At 39.0% G+C, this 16,413-nt stretch overlaps 1 protein-coding gene across 7 annotated transcripts in view; it reads left to right on the top strand.

The window, feature by feature from the left end:
• LOC143831783 (contactin-4) overlaps positions 1–16,413 on the top strand; it is a 669,529-nt gene that overhangs the window by 448,631 nt on the left and 204,485 nt on the right. For all 7 annotated transcript variants that reach the window (XM_077325228.1, XM_077325223.1, XM_077325222.1 and 4 more), the window contains one exon: positions 833–928. In XM_077325228.1, coding sequence (XP_077181343.1) covers positions 833–928 — 96 coding nt within the window. The remainder of the gene's footprint in view (positions 1–832; positions 929–16,413) is intronic.

A 16,413-nucleotide genomic window follows, 5' to 3' on the forward strand; every position in this document is an offset into this window, starting at 1 on the left:
TTGATTTCAGATTTTTCTGGAAACCTGGGGCATCTCCCAAGTTTGAAGAAAAATTTGTTTAGTATTGGTGTGGTCCAAACCCATGGATTTAGGTATCCACAGATGGGACTCACATATTGCTGTTAGTATATAGCTCAAGCAAAGTGAGCATCCATGAGCATTCTGTTAAATTCATATTGCTGTCTGTGATTAGGCGTGTTTCTTGAAAGATTTGCACAGATGTCTGTGTCTCTAATAATGTTTCCGCTCCTCCTGATATGGCTTTTGAATGGAGCGGGGCTGCCTAAGGATCTACCTGAGCATTTCACTGGATCAGGGCCATTTGGCATAGACCAGCAAGCTTTGAACAACTGTTTTGGAGACTGTGTTTGCATCAAGCTTAACATTGACTTTGCACAAAATCATGTTTGTATTATTTTCTTCATATAACCTGAAGTGGCCCTGCAGCCAACTATCTGCTTCAGGTGTCTTCTGCAGTTTAGGATTAACTAGGTATCAATAGGCTGTCCATGAAAAGAATGATGTGATGTTCCATTGCAACTGTCCTGAATTGTTGATTTCCCCATGTTGCATCTCCTGCAGCAGAAGACTGAACCGTTATTTCACCAACAGAAGAGTTTTCTAATGCTAACGTTTGAACCTCTACTATGGATCTAAATAACTGTTTCTTGTAGGCAAGCAGTCTCTTCCCACTCATGTGCATGCATCTTCCTTGAAGGAAAGGTGTATGTGCATTCCTAAGATTCTGTCCGCTTCCCCATTTGGAAATGGAATGCTAGCCATGTATTAATTTGTGTATTTATTTATTCATTTGTCTATATATTCCTAACAGATCTTGAAAATTTCAAAACCAGCACAAGAAGCACAGTATCAGTCCGGCAGGGGCAAGGAATGGTGTTGCTATGTGGACCACCAGCACATTCTGGAGGTGAGTAATATCAATGTCACCAGTTCTAGAAGCTAAACTTCTTCCCTTTTAGAGAATGAATACAGTAGATCTATGCAGTAATGAAGAGCTGGAAAGCACCCTTGAGAGTAGTGGAGTTCATGTATAAATTGCATTGCCTGAATTGTGCCTACCAGATGCCCAGGCTGTCACATTAAATCATGCCATCCTGATTAAATCAATTATCTCTGTCCATCATAAATGCAAAGGCTTGGTTTTATTGAGGATAATCAGTAATAACATCTTGTCCAAGTTTCTGGTCTCATATGTAACATTTGTATCAACTGCCTCAAGGTAATAATGTATAACAGGAACTATATATATAGTTCTCCTGTTCCTATGTCTAATCACCCAACTGCTTAATTTTCATCAAACCCTAGCTTATTTTATACTTGTCAACTCCTGGTTAGGAAATTCCTGGGAATTTGGGGGCAGACTCTGGGCAGGGGAGGGTTTGGAGAAGGGGAACCGTCCACAGGGCAAAATGCCATAGAATCCACCCACCAAAGCAGTGATTTTCTTCAAGAGAATTGATCTCTTACAATTGAAGATCAGATGTAATTCCAGGGGATCTCTAGGCTCCAACTGGATCGCTAGATTGAAATGGATCAGGTGATACATTCTTTGAGCACTGCCTTCTCTCGGTTTTTCCATCACATCCATGACCCTGTCATGCTCTAAATCAGTGGTTCTCAACCTTTCTAATGCCGTGACCCTTTATTACAGTTCCTCATGTTGTGGTGACCCCCAACCATAAAATTACGCAAGTGTTATTTCACAGAAATTAAACCGAAACTGACCAATGGTGTGAACATCCATTCTTTATGATAGTATATAAATTGTTTTTTTCCCCGAGGTTTCTCAGTTCAGTTCTGCTTCTTGTCCTGCCGAGATGCGCTGTCACATAGAGCGCCTAGTGGGAGACTGCGTTGCGCTGGAGGCACTGCTGGAGTGGCTGGCAGCCAAGTGTGGGTGCCTGCAGGAGGAGCAGCAACAGTCGCAGAGCCCTCCCTCCCTCGGCCAATCTGCTCACCCTGCCACAACCCCGGTGAAAGGGTTGTTCAACCCCCAAAGGGGTCCTGTCCCCAAGGTTGAGAACCATTGCTCTAGATTCAAATAATAAGGACACACAGGAAAAGCCACAGCAGCAGCTTGGTCCCAAGTACCTTCCAGGAGTGGTAGAAAGTTGTCCTAAACATTCTTTGGTGTGGGAGCGGTACCTTACCACACTACTGGGGAGGAGACCTTTTCACTCTGATATGAGGCTGATATGTTTTCTTCTTGAGGATAAGGACCCTGAGATTTCCGCTGCTGTAGCTCTTTTTATCTGCAAAGTTTTTTTTTGTTTTAAAAATATCTAACACTTGTATCATTCTCTGGAATATTTTTTTTCTTTATCCTTGTATAGGCATTCTTCATGCCATTAAAGGTGTGTGTTTGTTGAGTGATGGAAAGTTTTACAGTCTGAACTGGCATTCAGCAGTTTAGGCATCTCTGCAATCTATGTTTTAGTTATTTTTTTTGGTTTTGCTTTAAACTTTTAAAGTTTTGTATACATGACTGCATTTTTGAATGAAAGTCTGTTTACAGTTTAAGGATGCCATCCGTTGTTTTTTAAATGTTAAACTATTCCTCCCTCTTTAATCCATAAAAAGGCTGTTTTATTATTAATGGGAGAAACCTTTTCAAGTCAGTTAATTTACCGATATCATACCCTTTAGTAAACTATTTAAATAAAAGGATTTCCTGGGAAACCAGTCTGTATGGCTATGTAAAATGATTCATTGTCCTCTGGAGACATAGAATGTCTATCAAAACCTGTTCTGTAACTCGAGCCAACTTCATTGATGGTGCTGCTCTGAAAATGAAGTTAACAAGAAAGTTGCATTAGCAACAGTCAAAAAGTCAATGTTTGCTTGGTGGCAGATGGCAGAATCAGTAGATAAACAAAATGGTCAAATTTCAGTGAGAATTTTTGACAACAACAATTATAATGAAGAACATAACAGAACACTATTATCTGTGCTTTTCTAAAAGGTGATATGAAATTATCATTATGTTAAAGCATATTTCTCAAAGATCCATATCAGTATCGCAAAGTACTATTATGGAAATGTTGCTATAAGTAGCCTGAGAGAACTTCAGCAGCATCTGCTAATTTAAATCATTCCACTTGGAGGTTGTCTCCATGAGGCTTGTTAGTGATCACAACACAGCACATTTATATTTAAAACACCTCATGTCCTAGGGTTATACCAGAATGTGACATAAAAAATTCTCCACTGGATCAATCAACTTAAAAAAAAAGTGATGCAGAAAGATATGTGCTTGATTGGAGCCTTGGTAATGAAAGAGGGGGTATTTATTATGGATGTGCATTTGGCTGTAACCAAGAACACAAAAAAGTCTATTTTCAGCTAACCAATGTAGCCATTCTTGAAAAATCATGAAAATATTTGGGATTATCCAGGAATGATGCATAGCCACAGTTAAATTATTTTTAAAGGACTCTCTGTCCCTTTAAATATTTCCAGAGTTAATTCACAGCTTACAAACAGCATTTAAATGGTCTGCACATCCCTTAAATGAACCCCTCCCAGGTATGCTATAAATTGGGTGCCTTTACCTAAAAACAAACAAACATACCCCCAGATAGATTCTCCATTATACCTGTGGAGATCATTGACCTTAAAGTATTACGTACTTCCCCCCCAAATTGGAATTATCAAAAGATCCCAAATCTGAATGCTATATTGGCATTAGGATTCAGGATATCAGGTAATACCAAATTCTTTTGTTCAGTGTACCCCTAGTATTCCATACCCCTAGTATTTATTTTGTCCATGATGTTTTACCAATATATCCATCTTTAAAGCACCGTCTTTTAAGGTAAAGTAAAACAAGGGCCATTTTATGTTGCACTTTCAATCAAATCTCTCTCTCTCTCTGTATATATATATATATATACACACACACATACATACATACATACAGAGAGAGAGATGTCTTTTGGTTTGGTTCACTTAGGTATCTTTATGTGGTGCCATTGCTAATGATTGCTCAGCAATTGCTGATCGCTTATATTGTAGTTGGTTGGGTAACTCTGCATAGGATGGCACTGTTAATTATGTGAATTTCTGCTAATTACATATACCTAACAGTCAAGAGATGAAAATATAATTAATCATCCTTTACAGTTTTTAACCTGATTATTATTAGGTTCCATTTCAAGTCTGATGACAGCCAATGTGTTGAGACATCAGCAGAGAAGTATATCAGATAATTTCCCTTGTTCTAGTGCTGCAGCCACGAGAAAAGAAGGATTGCCCAGGGATGGATGAATGGCTGGTAGACATTTAACCCATTGGCGTTTCCCCTCCACTTTGAAGGTGGTGAGCAAAACTAACAACTTTAAAAGGCAGACAGCCCACTGTTAGTTTTAAATGGTTGGCAGCCACTTTGAAATGGGGCACTTTGCAGCCATTTAAACCTAGTTGATGGGTAGACCTGACAATGTTAGGTTTAAATGGCTGGCAGTTTTTTCTCTCTCTACTTCCATTTGGGGCAAAGTAAAACTAACTGATGAAATGGCTCACAGTGGGGTGGATGCTGTTAATCAGAAATGATTGGCAGCCATTTCACTGGTGATTTCATTTTTCCCCTGCTTGCAGCCATTTAAACCTAACAGGTCAGCTGTGGGCCTATGCTGTTCAGCTGTTAGGTTTAAGTGGTTTGAAAAGCTGAACCAGACAAAAAGTCTAATAAATGTTCAGGAAGCTAACTTCCCTGAACATTGGTTTTAGGGCTCCAAAGCAGGCCACATTCATGCTGAATTGTGACTAGGTTCATGCCCATCCCCAAGTCTAATGTTGCACAACTCATTTTGTGGCGGTCCATTTAGTGTTGGCATCAGGAATGTAAATAGATCTTTGATTTGCTTACCAGGGACATTTCAGACCCATTCTCTGAAAGTTTAATTTTTCATTAAAAAAACAAAAGATGCAGGCAACCATGATGATCCATTTAGACAAATGCCAAATAGCAACAATAGTATTTTTATTTGGGCCAACTTAAAGTTCTGAAGTAATCCAGCCTTTAGATTTTTTTTAAATATGCTCTTCACACTGGATGTTAAAGGGGATTAGAGAGATGAGAAGGGAAATGGGTGTTGCTTGTAAAGGCCATTAGAAAACCCAGTGACAGATGTTTATAATAGGAAAGGACTATTTACATTTTGTTCATAGGAAATAAGGACTAACCCATCTGAGGAAGTGCCTAAGGATGTAATATGTTCTGGCCCAGTTTGAGATATTTTGCCTTCTCTAGTGCAAGCCTGGAAGGTTACAACATATACTAACCACATTCACCATTTCCTTTGAGCTTCTGTGAAGCTGCCAGCTGAGAGCAAGATGAGTTCGGGTGGTGAGCGGGGACATTTTGGTATAGGAATTAAACTTGTACAAGGATTTGGGAGACTCCCATTCAAATCCATAGTCTGCCATGAAGATTGTTTGGGTGAATCTTAGGCCAACTAAACACTCTTGGCTTAAACAACTTTACAGGATTTTTTATATAACGATAATGGAAACCCATGTATATTGGCCTAAGCTTCTTGGGGGCAAAGCAGGAGAAAGTAAGAAAGAGAGACATTGGCTCAAACCCATCTAGTACACCAGAGGGTGCAGCAGTATAGTGAAGAAGACGCCTCACACCAGGTTTTGCATATTATTTTCTCTTCTGAACTAGTTTGGTATAATAACAATGGCTGTTTCCAGTCTAGTGTACAGTTGCAAATTACTTGCTTTGCATTTGCATCATCACTTCTAAATATGGAGTGTTAATATATGTCCTGAGAGAATTCTAAGAAGTATATCCGTTATTGAGCCAACTAGCAAGTAGTTAGAATTTAGTAGATAAAACATTTGAGCAAGCATTTATATTGCAATTTCATATGAGGACAGGACACCAGGGAATTCAGAGTTCCATTGTTAAAGTATTCAGTTTTATCTTCAGGGACAGTGTCACATTTATAAATAAACAGTAACATTGTCTGTTAACACATGTTATTAGAATACATGTGTGTCTTATGCCTGTGAATATGACTTATGGTTATAGCCAAAATTTAACAACAACAAAATCCTGCAGAAGGATCTGCCTTCCTCCCACTACACCTTATTCTTTGACTAGGGATTTGCTGGCTTTGTTTTTAATTGTGACCAAAACGGTAATCACTGATTTTACCAAAATCACCCCCCATTAGTATTAGTGGATCCATGATAAACAAGACATGTGCTACTCTAAATGTGGCTGGAACACAGAGATTTAAACAACAACAACAACAACAACAACAACAATATAGGATCAGAAATAATGTACCCTTGGTGGGATTTGGGATAATACAAATATATAGGCAGGACAATTAATTACCTGTTCTAAGCAATGAAATAATACTATTGAATATTCAATTATAAGTGACTACCAAATTTATTTATTTAATCTATCCTTGGATTTATATAACCACCCCTTCCAGATACCAGCTTGGGGCAGTTTACAATATATCACTGCATTAAAACATTGAGAGCCAGCTTGATGGAGTGGTTAGAAGTGCTGACATCTAATGTGGCAAGCCGCGTTTGATTCCACGCTCCCTCACATGCAACCAGCCGGGTGACTTGGGGTCACCACAGCACTGGGAAAACTGCTCTGACCGAGCAGTAATATCAGGGCTCTCTCAGTCTCACCTACCCCACAGGGTGTCCATTGTGGGGAGAAGAAAGGGAAGGCGAATGCAAGCCGCTTTGAGACTCCTGATAGAAAAAAGTGGCATATAAGAACCAACTCTTCTTCGTCTTCCTCTCCTTCTTGATCAATAAACAATTTAAACAGTTAAATATTAAAATTATAAAATATTCAAAAGTTTACTTGCAGATGTTGTATTTACTGCTGGGAAGTCAAAATCCTTGATAAACATTCTCAGGGCTGGTTTTGATGAGGTTGGGCATTTTCCAGGCTGCTACCTGGGATGCCTGTTCACCCCCAGTAAGCACGATTAAATATATAATTTTGATTTTAAAATAAACATTTAACCGGTTTTATTGTATTTATATCTATGTCTCTGCACCCTGAGCCAGCTTGCCAGGAGTCTGGTATAAAAATCAAATAAAACAATGCATCTTGTATTGTTCTGCTTTCTTACTCTTCCTTTTTCCCCATGCCTGTCATGTTTATCTGCTCAAATTTATTTGCTCTCTGAGGCTTCGGGTTGGGCGGTATATAAATATGAACGAATAAATAAATAAATAAATAAATAAATAAGTACAGAGGTCTGTAATCTATATATCCAACAGTCATTGTGACTCCATCTGTGGATACTTAAATCTGCAGATGGGGGCCGTATAGAAACAAAAGAGATATTTATACAAACTTGGGAGGGGGGGAGACCCAGAGCTACAGAAAAATCCAGAAGTAAAAAGGGGGAAACAAAAAAAACAACAACCCTCAAACAGAGAATAACACATGCAACTGTTCTCCAGATGCAGGGGTTTGCAAGGAGAAGGAGGGCAGAAGAAAAATAGTACAAGCTGCTGATCTCTGTCCCCTTCAGCTGCTGAAGGAGCAAAACTGAAGACAGGCAGGGTAAGTCATGGGACCTGCCAGCCCTCCCCACTGCTGAAGCTATGCTTCTTCCCTCATGGTTGAGGTGTTAAACCTGGAGGTGGCTGGGGGAGGAGACGTAGGACTCATTAGCCCTCCCCACAAGTGAAGTGGCTATATTCCTGCTCACCAAGGAGGTGATATTTGGACAGGTGAGGGTGTATATAGCTCCATAGCCATCCTTGTACTGTTTCCCCTGCCCTGGTTCCAATGAGATGGCTGTGCTGGAAGCAGGTGTGGTAAGGGCCCAGGAGTCTTTGCTGCCCTTCTAGCCACTGAGGCAGCAGGACTGGAGCTGGGCTGCAGGGACACCCAGCTGCCAAGGGGAAAGCTTAGTGAGTAGGAGAGGATGGAATCCCCCTCCATGAATCTTGTGGTTCCTCACTTGTTTCTTCTGCTTCCTATCTTTACAAGCAAAGCTGAATGTTTATTTTTTTTTTACATCACTTATAACTCTATCCATTACTTATACAAGCCAAACCACACAGAAATATATATTGGAAGTATCCTCTTAGATGTTGCTGTCATTTTGAGAAAGTTTTATAAATGCTTTGTTTTATATAAACTATTTAAATAATTTCCTTTTGTCATAAATAGAGAATTCAGTACCAAAGGAAGAGACCCTAGGGCATTCTAGTTCTTGTGGGTTTCTTGTGGTAGGAGAATGCCTTGCTATTTTCGAAGTTAAAAGCTGTACAGCGTAAATTGAGCTAGCTGGCTAAGTTCTTATTGTTGCTCTTGTTTTAAGTGTAGCAGAAGGAAATAGTAAGTGAAAATTTATTCAAGTGATGACTTGTTAACACTAGAAAGGTAGTTCTGCATTACACACACACACACACACCCCTAATATGGCATGGTGACTGGGAAGTTTTTATATTTTCTTGAGAAATTATAAAATCCTATACCTCCCTGTTTCCACGCTGTAGATAATTAATTAGAAGCCTTTTTTCCCCTGTAAAAGTCCAATATGATTAATTATATTAGAACTGAACTACTTCTTGAAAAGATCTACTGGTTAAGAAATGGATCAATGCAAATTTACTCCAGGTTGTTATATCTGTTAGGCAAAAAAAGAAAAGGAAAAAGGTTTGCAATAAATCTTGGATATACCTTTGTAAAATCCTATATCCTTCTATAAACTAAAATACCATAATAGTATAGGCTTCTACCTTTTTTGCAATGAGAATGAAGAATGCATACATATTAATATGCATACAGTTGTTTATTTACATAAATATCACACATATCGGCACCATAGATACAACAAAATCCAAAGCAGATGGGGAGAGGGACATTTAAGGATAGAAAAAAATGTGGAAGGAGTTAAATTTGGGAACTCTCATGATTGGTCTGCAGGTGTTGTTATTATTTTATACCTTCTCTTTTGATAAAACAAATGCAGTTATTAGGTAGATTAAAATATAGATTTTTAGATTTTGTTTCATTTCATTTATTTCCTTAATCTACCAAGGGTTATGTATTTGAAGATGAGAGTGAACAGAACTGCTGTTCAATAGTTATACTATTTCATATTAAAAGATGTGGTATCTTTCTTTGTACAAGTGCCTCTCTGCTAGATAGGAAGTCCCATATGAAGAGGACAAAGCCCAAGTTGTATATGCAAAACATACCTAAAGATGCTGAGTTGCTTGGAGGAACAGTATTTTTTTTTCTAAAAAAAATATTATTGATATGCCTGTCTTTTCCCCAATAACGTTGGGACCCAAGGTCTCACCATTCTTCCACGGAGCTCACCCAGTCTTTTGGTCTCTTGACTAGAGTTCCCAGGTCCCTCCAGGCCACCAGTAGGGAATGGGGGGAGGGGTGCCAGATACAGGTTGGGAAATTCCTGGAGATTTGTGGATGGGGTGTAGAGAGGACAGGGATATCAGTAGGATACAATGCCATATAGTTTACCTACCAAATCATCAATTTTCTCTAGGGGAACTGCCCTTTGTAATTTGGATATGAGGCTTAATTCCCCTCCCCATAACTTCCCTCCCCCCCAAAAAAAAAGTCTACCCAGAATCTCCAGGAATTTTCCAGCCCAGATTTACCAGTTAGGCAAGTTGAACTATGAGTAGAGATTTAACCAAGGCCAGTCCACAAGTGTTACAGTTGACAAGAACTCAGACAAAACATTTTGTCATAAAAAGAAGAAAAATCGTAAGGAGGAAACAGAGCTTCACAAAATGAACCCTTGTAAGCATGAGGTAAAACTTTCTTGGTAAATAGATTTTATGATGGGCTCTTGCTCTCGCTGACAAAATTATTTCATTTTCAGTGAGGATTGAGTTGGGTCTCTTCATTTGCTTATCTAAGACCAATTACGAAGTACTTTGTACAGCAATTAATGGCATTAATACTGTTCTGCTCTATTTGAAAAATAATATAATGATAATAAAACAAGTGCCTCTTTTTATATAAAATGCCACCTATTGCTAAATGAGCCAAATGATAAAAAAAGTATTTTCAGCATTAAAAAGTGGGGTAAATAAATTTTATACGGAATAAATAGATTTTCTTAAAAATATATATTTTAATTCAAACACACGATGGAAACATGTTGCTAAACCTGTTGTTGTTTTAGACTTTCATCTGGGAGATAAAACATCACCCATTTTTTGAGCTGTATTTTCGGTAAGGAATCAGTGTTTCTCAGGTCATTTCATCCTGGATGCTGTATTGTATTAAGCAGCATAATGATGTAACACTATGGAATCATTAAAGCCATACACGATCTGGACCCAGTGTATCTGAGGGGCTGCCTCACTATTTATACCCCCCAAAGAGCTCTGTGCTCTACCACTTCCAACTTGCTGGTAATCCCTGGCCCCCAAAGATATACATCTAACCTCAATCAGGGCCAGAGTGTTCTCTGGTCTGGGCACCACCTGTTGGAATGAGCTCTCTGAAGAGATCAGGGCCCTGCCTGAGCTACCACCGGTCTGCAAAACTTGTAAAATGGAGCTCTTCCACCAGACATTTGGTTGAAGTTGACTAATCCAACATCTGCTGGGGCCCCCAGAAATCCCCTCAGATCCCTGAACTGACCAACCTATGAGACCATAATAATAATAATATAATAATAGTAATAACAACAATAATAACCATAATAATAATTATTAATTATTATTATATAATAAAATGTATAGTATTGTTTCATTGCTGAAATATGTTTTTATCTTCCCTTACAAACCTATCCTGTGGTGAACGTTTCACAGTGGTTCAGGGCCTATTCCAATGTAGGGTCCTGGTCAACCTATACATAGGACTTATTATGGAGGAAAGTAATATATGCATCAGCAGTTGCTAGACAGGAATGTAGCTGCGATTTTAATGACTGGTGGAGTTCTCTTTATCAAGGCAACATACTCTGTCCTATGATTATCTTAAAGAAATTGTCTCAGAAAACATTTGATTTGCCATCTTTGATAGTCCTACTACTACCCAATTGTTTACTTAGTTTTGTAAGGAATAATGAACGTCATTTTGATATCCGTTGGTCCTGGAGGTGCTACTGGACTCAAACTTAGTATTCACATCTGTTTGTTGACTCTTACTTTGTATGCTACTTTACTGCTATTCATAGATTATACCAATCACTTTATTCCAATCTCGGCTATAATGACCCAGTTAATTATACATCTTGATTCTAACTAGCCCTTCTGGCAACTAACCATTTGTAATGGTTGAGGATATCTTGTTTCACTGTATCTGAAGAAGTGTTCTTACACATGGAAGTTTATATCTTGAATAAAACTTTATTGGTCAAAGGGGCCGCTGGACTCAAAATAATTGGTATCTGTATGTTATTCACCGTAAGCCATTTTTCATTGCTGGTATTCCCAGTTAATTTTAACATCATTTTCTGCCATTTAAAACTCATTTCAACACAGTATAGCATTTTGGAGCATTCACTAGAAAGACTGTAAAAAACAAAAACATGTCCCTTCTGCTAGGAATTCAACATTTAAAACTGGACACAGAGAAAGCAGTAAAAAGGAAGGGAAGAGAAGGTAAGCAAGAGTAAACAGCAATGTACCATGACAGGTGCTTATTCAATGTCTGTTTGCGTACTTTTCTCTCTCTTCCACTCTTCCTTCTTGCACAGAGCATGAAACCAAGCTCCAATTTCTGTTGTATCCATATAGAGCCAGTCTGGTGTAGTAGCTGGGACATTGTGTTAGGATTGAGGAGACTCGATCTGGAGAGAACAGGCAAGCCCAACCCTGTCAGATCCTGGAAGCTAAGCAGGGTTGGCCCTGGCTACCACTTGGAAGGGTGACCTTCAAGGGATACCAAGATTGTGATGTGGGGGCAGGCAATGACAAACCACCTCTGAATGTCTTGTCCCTGGCTGCCAGACAATCTTAGGATCTTCTGGCTGCATTACACACATGCTGTATGATAGATAGATAGATAGATAGATAGATAGATAGATAGATAGATAGATAGATAGATAGATAGATAGATAGATAGATAGATAGATAGATAGATAGATAGATAGATAGATAGATAGATAGATAATATAAAGGAGGAGACCTAAGTTTGAATCAGCACTGTACTATGGAAGCTTGCTGACCTTGGGCTAGCTGACTCTTAACCTAACAACTCCCTGAGATATTCTGAGGATAAAATGGAGGAGATGAGAATTCTGTAAACTGCTTTGGATCTCCACTGGGGAGAAAAGTGGAGGAGAAACAAAGTTAAGTAGAGAAAGATAAATAGGTATTGTATATTAATTGGAATTTCCTTCCCACAAGCCAGTATCTGAAGCAAACCAACACCAGTTCGTCCAGGTTTCTACATTCAGATGCCATGAGTAACTAGAGTTTGTTTTTGTTTGAAACAGGAGTAATATTTCTGGGCTCATAGACAAAAACTACAAGAATAAGGACTGGCTTAAAATAATGTTAATATGAAGAACAACTACAATATCTTGTACAGTAAACTTTAAGCCTCGCTTTTAAAGTTACTATTTCATTAACATTATACAAATGTAAGAGAATGTTTCTAAACCGCAAATTCTGTCACTACAGGACAGACCTCCCATCGTCATGAATGTAATAATTTAAATTCAGATGTGTGAGAGCAGTAATCTTCATTTAAAGTGCATAGCCCATCATTTATTTTTTATACGCTGCCACAGCCAATGTTTAAATTATTAAAAAATACAATGTAGAAAGCTTCTCATGAGAATACAATGAATGGGATAAAATTAAGCTCCCTTTTTAAAAAGAAGTAAACTATTCATTCATTACCTAACCATGCAATTATAGAAGCAATTAAAGGTCCAGGGTGAGAGTGTTCGCTATTTTTTTGTTTGTTTTATATTTCAAGACTTATTTGTTTTCAGGACTCTGTCAACTTTCTTAAAAAGAAATCCGATGGTTCTCAGTGGAATAGTCTTTGTTTATAGGAACGTTCTACCTCTCACTTACTGGTTTCAGAGCCGCAATAAGAGGAGCAGCCCACATTAGGTCCCAAGTGCTAGTTCTTCCTGGAGTCTTTACTGCAGTATGTGGAATGTTTGTCTTCTCTTCCTCATCCTGTCTTCATCCTAGTTAGTTGGGTTATGGGCCGCACTAACAAAGAGTGTATGACAAGAAAAAAAGAATCATTACAGTTTTGGATTTGGGCTGGATAAGGGGGCGGGGGTCCTATCACAATTGCTTTTTTCAGATAGAACATTACCAGCATGTGAGTCACATCTATGTGGTAGCTATTTATAACAATCATAATGGCACCAGATTTGCACAGGACACCTTGACGTCTGTAGAACCCCTAATTTTCAAGAAAACTGTGCAAAGGAGCTTACCTTTACAGACCTCCAAACTAGGTGACATACTATGCAGCCACATTTTTCTTTAATAATTTCTAAAATGGTGGTCAAGCAGCAGCCTAGCAGGAACTTTAAATTGCCACTGCCTTTTAAAAAATGGACTGCATTTCCCTACTCTTACAGTGATTGGCTGTCAATAAAAATATTATTTTTCCACTCTGCATTTGCCATCCTTCCTCCCTGTGGTTTGTTTCCTTTCACAAACAGAAAGTGACTTCCTTTGCCACACCTTCCATTTCTTTCTATCAGTCTGCCATTATTTCCTATGAGGCACTTTTCAGGGGGCCTGTTTTCCAACCAAATGAGACCAATTTCAGGCAAAAAAAGGCAGCCCAGGCTGCTCCTCCTTCTTGCGAAAGACCTACAATTAAAACTAAAGTCATTACATCAAGTATGTGTCTGAGAAGCACTGTCCTTTCCTGGTGTCAAGTAAAAATGTCCTGCATTAATATTGGATGGGCTCTGTACACACCGTTTACATAGGACGGGTGTGAAAAGATTTCTTAAGGAATGCAAAAAAGAAAGTAGGAGGGGGGATTACAAGTCTGCAATTGGAAGGTGGGTGGTAAATTGCATGCCTTGTGCTTAAATTTCAGTAACAGTGGAATTTTACCGTCTTTGTGCACGGCAGTGGTTTGGGGCCTTTGTAAGCTGAAGTTCTGGAACTGTTTCATTCTTTGATTGCCTCAAATGAGAATATAATTTGGCTGCCTGTGCTTCTTTGAGACGGCTCCTTCCGAATAGCTGCTTACTGCTTGAGAGCCCGTGCTGCTTGATTTCTACAGTTAAGAGTGGTATGCAATTCTACCAGTCTTTTTCCGTATAATTTTTTTCTGCCTTTGTAAACATTTATATGAAAACATTATGGTATGCTAACCTCACCATATATAATTTATGCATTATTCTTGTCAACTGTTACCTCTTAATCACTCAGGAATGGTGACTTGTCACACAGACTAATGATCTCCATCTGACTGCTTAGCCTGCTTGCAATTCTGTCTTGAACACATCTGTCACCATGGCTTTCCCTAGGGAACTGTGCAGAAGTTTGAAACTTTGACACATGTGACACCCAAAGACTTTCCCCCCATTAGTAATGGACTAAATCTTTGAAAACTGTACGTTTCCTAGCAAACACCTACTATTTTACCTTTTAGATGCTGGTTGGGCTGCCACATGATAGACAGCCAGGGGAAAGACATCTGGCATTTGTAACTCATGCAGCATTCATGGAAACAGAATTTTAATAGTATTCTCATTCTGCAGAGTCCCTGGGAATTTTGAAAGGATACAGAATATGTCATTAGTTAAGTAGGTTGCTCTTTTGATGGACCCTCCTTGGCATGCAAATGAAACGTTGTTAGGCAGACAATTGTAGAATATGTTTTTTCGGCTTGTTGTTATTCTTGGAATGTACAAGTTCCTAACCACTTGCAAGGACACCATTTTAGGGAAATTAGACCTAATAGAGCATGTTAACAATGGGCCATGATCCTTCCCTAGTCCCATAGTTATCCTAGAGAACAAATGCTAGTCCCATGGTTATCCTAGAGAACAAATACAAATGTTCAATTTATCATGTTGTTTTTATTCCGGTTCCATGTAAACCGCCCTGAGCCTCAGGGGAGGGCGGCGTATAAATAAATAAACAAACAAACAAACAAATATATATATATATATATATAAATAATACAAGTATATTGTCACACATCATTCTGCCTTAAACATTTACATAATGAAGATACTATACATTAAACACCATACATCCCAATATTTCCTAAATGAGTGGACCCATGGGCAGAGTCCATCAGCCAGACTCAAATCTGCTAGAACTGCATGCAAACATGACTCCAAGCTGACTGAAGCAACAAGGTACTTGTATTACACATGTATTCACCATACTTCATTTATATCATTTTAAAAACATTGGTTTGATTTTGGTCTTGAAGAACCTGGTACACATGAGTAACTAATACAAGACCAGGTAGAACGTTTATGCTGCTGAATTCCTAATCAGAAGTAACAGCTAACAAAGCAGGTATCTTGAGTACATGCTTAGAAGATGAGGAGGAATGGTTGGTTTTTATATGCTGCTTTTCTCTACCCTAAGGAATCTCAACATGATTTACAATTGCCTTTACTTCACAGGGACTTTATGATATAGGTGGGATTGAGAGACCTCTGACAGAACTGTGACTGACCCAGCAGGCTTCAAACCAGGTTCTCCATATTAAGAGTTCACCAAACTTAACCACTATACCACTCTGGCTGTCTTTTCATCCATCACTTTGAAAATTATGTTCTCCATACACTCAGAATTAAAAAAAACAGGGACTGCAGTGTTATAGTTTAAAGTCCCAGCACCTCCCTAGTTCTGACCACACTTCTATACTGGTACTTTTTATTATCTTCCCAGTGCAATAAGATCCCTTGATTAATTCTGTTTTAGCAATTTCATGCTAGAATGTCCTAGAAATACTTTTACTGACCTGCAAGTTACCATTTTTCAAAGGGAGGTTCCAGAATGAAACTCATGAATTAGAATTGATTGAGAAATGTAATTGAATTTCTTGAGGCTTGAACAAGGACCAGGATTCTCCACCATTATAGATGTTATTCAGTTTAGAAAACCTAGAAGTATAGCATGATTACCTCTTAGACCCATTATGCATGGGGGGAATAACGCACATTCGGGGTGGAATGGCAGCGACTAAAATCACCGATAATGCACGGAGGTGGCTGCAACCGGCCGCAGCTTCGGTGCATGCCGCCGAAAAAGCCGCGCAAGCAAAACGCGGAAGAAAGCACAGCTTCCGGATGACCGGGGCGCAACCAGAAGCGGCACTGGGATCGCCACGTGCATAATCGGTTACTCTGGGTTTTGCCACCGTCGCGCCCCGTCCCGTGCATAACCGGTGTGCTTCATGTCTTCCCCCTCCGCGTTTTCCATGTGACCTGAAATCGCCGT

This window comes from Paroedura picta, chromosome 3 (assembly GCF_049243985.1).
Source record: "Paroedura picta isolate Pp20150507F chromosome 3, Ppicta_v3.0, whole genome shotgun sequence".
Taxonomy (NCBI): Eukaryota; Metazoa; Chordata; class Lepidosauria; order Squamata; family Gekkonidae; genus Paroedura; species Paroedura picta.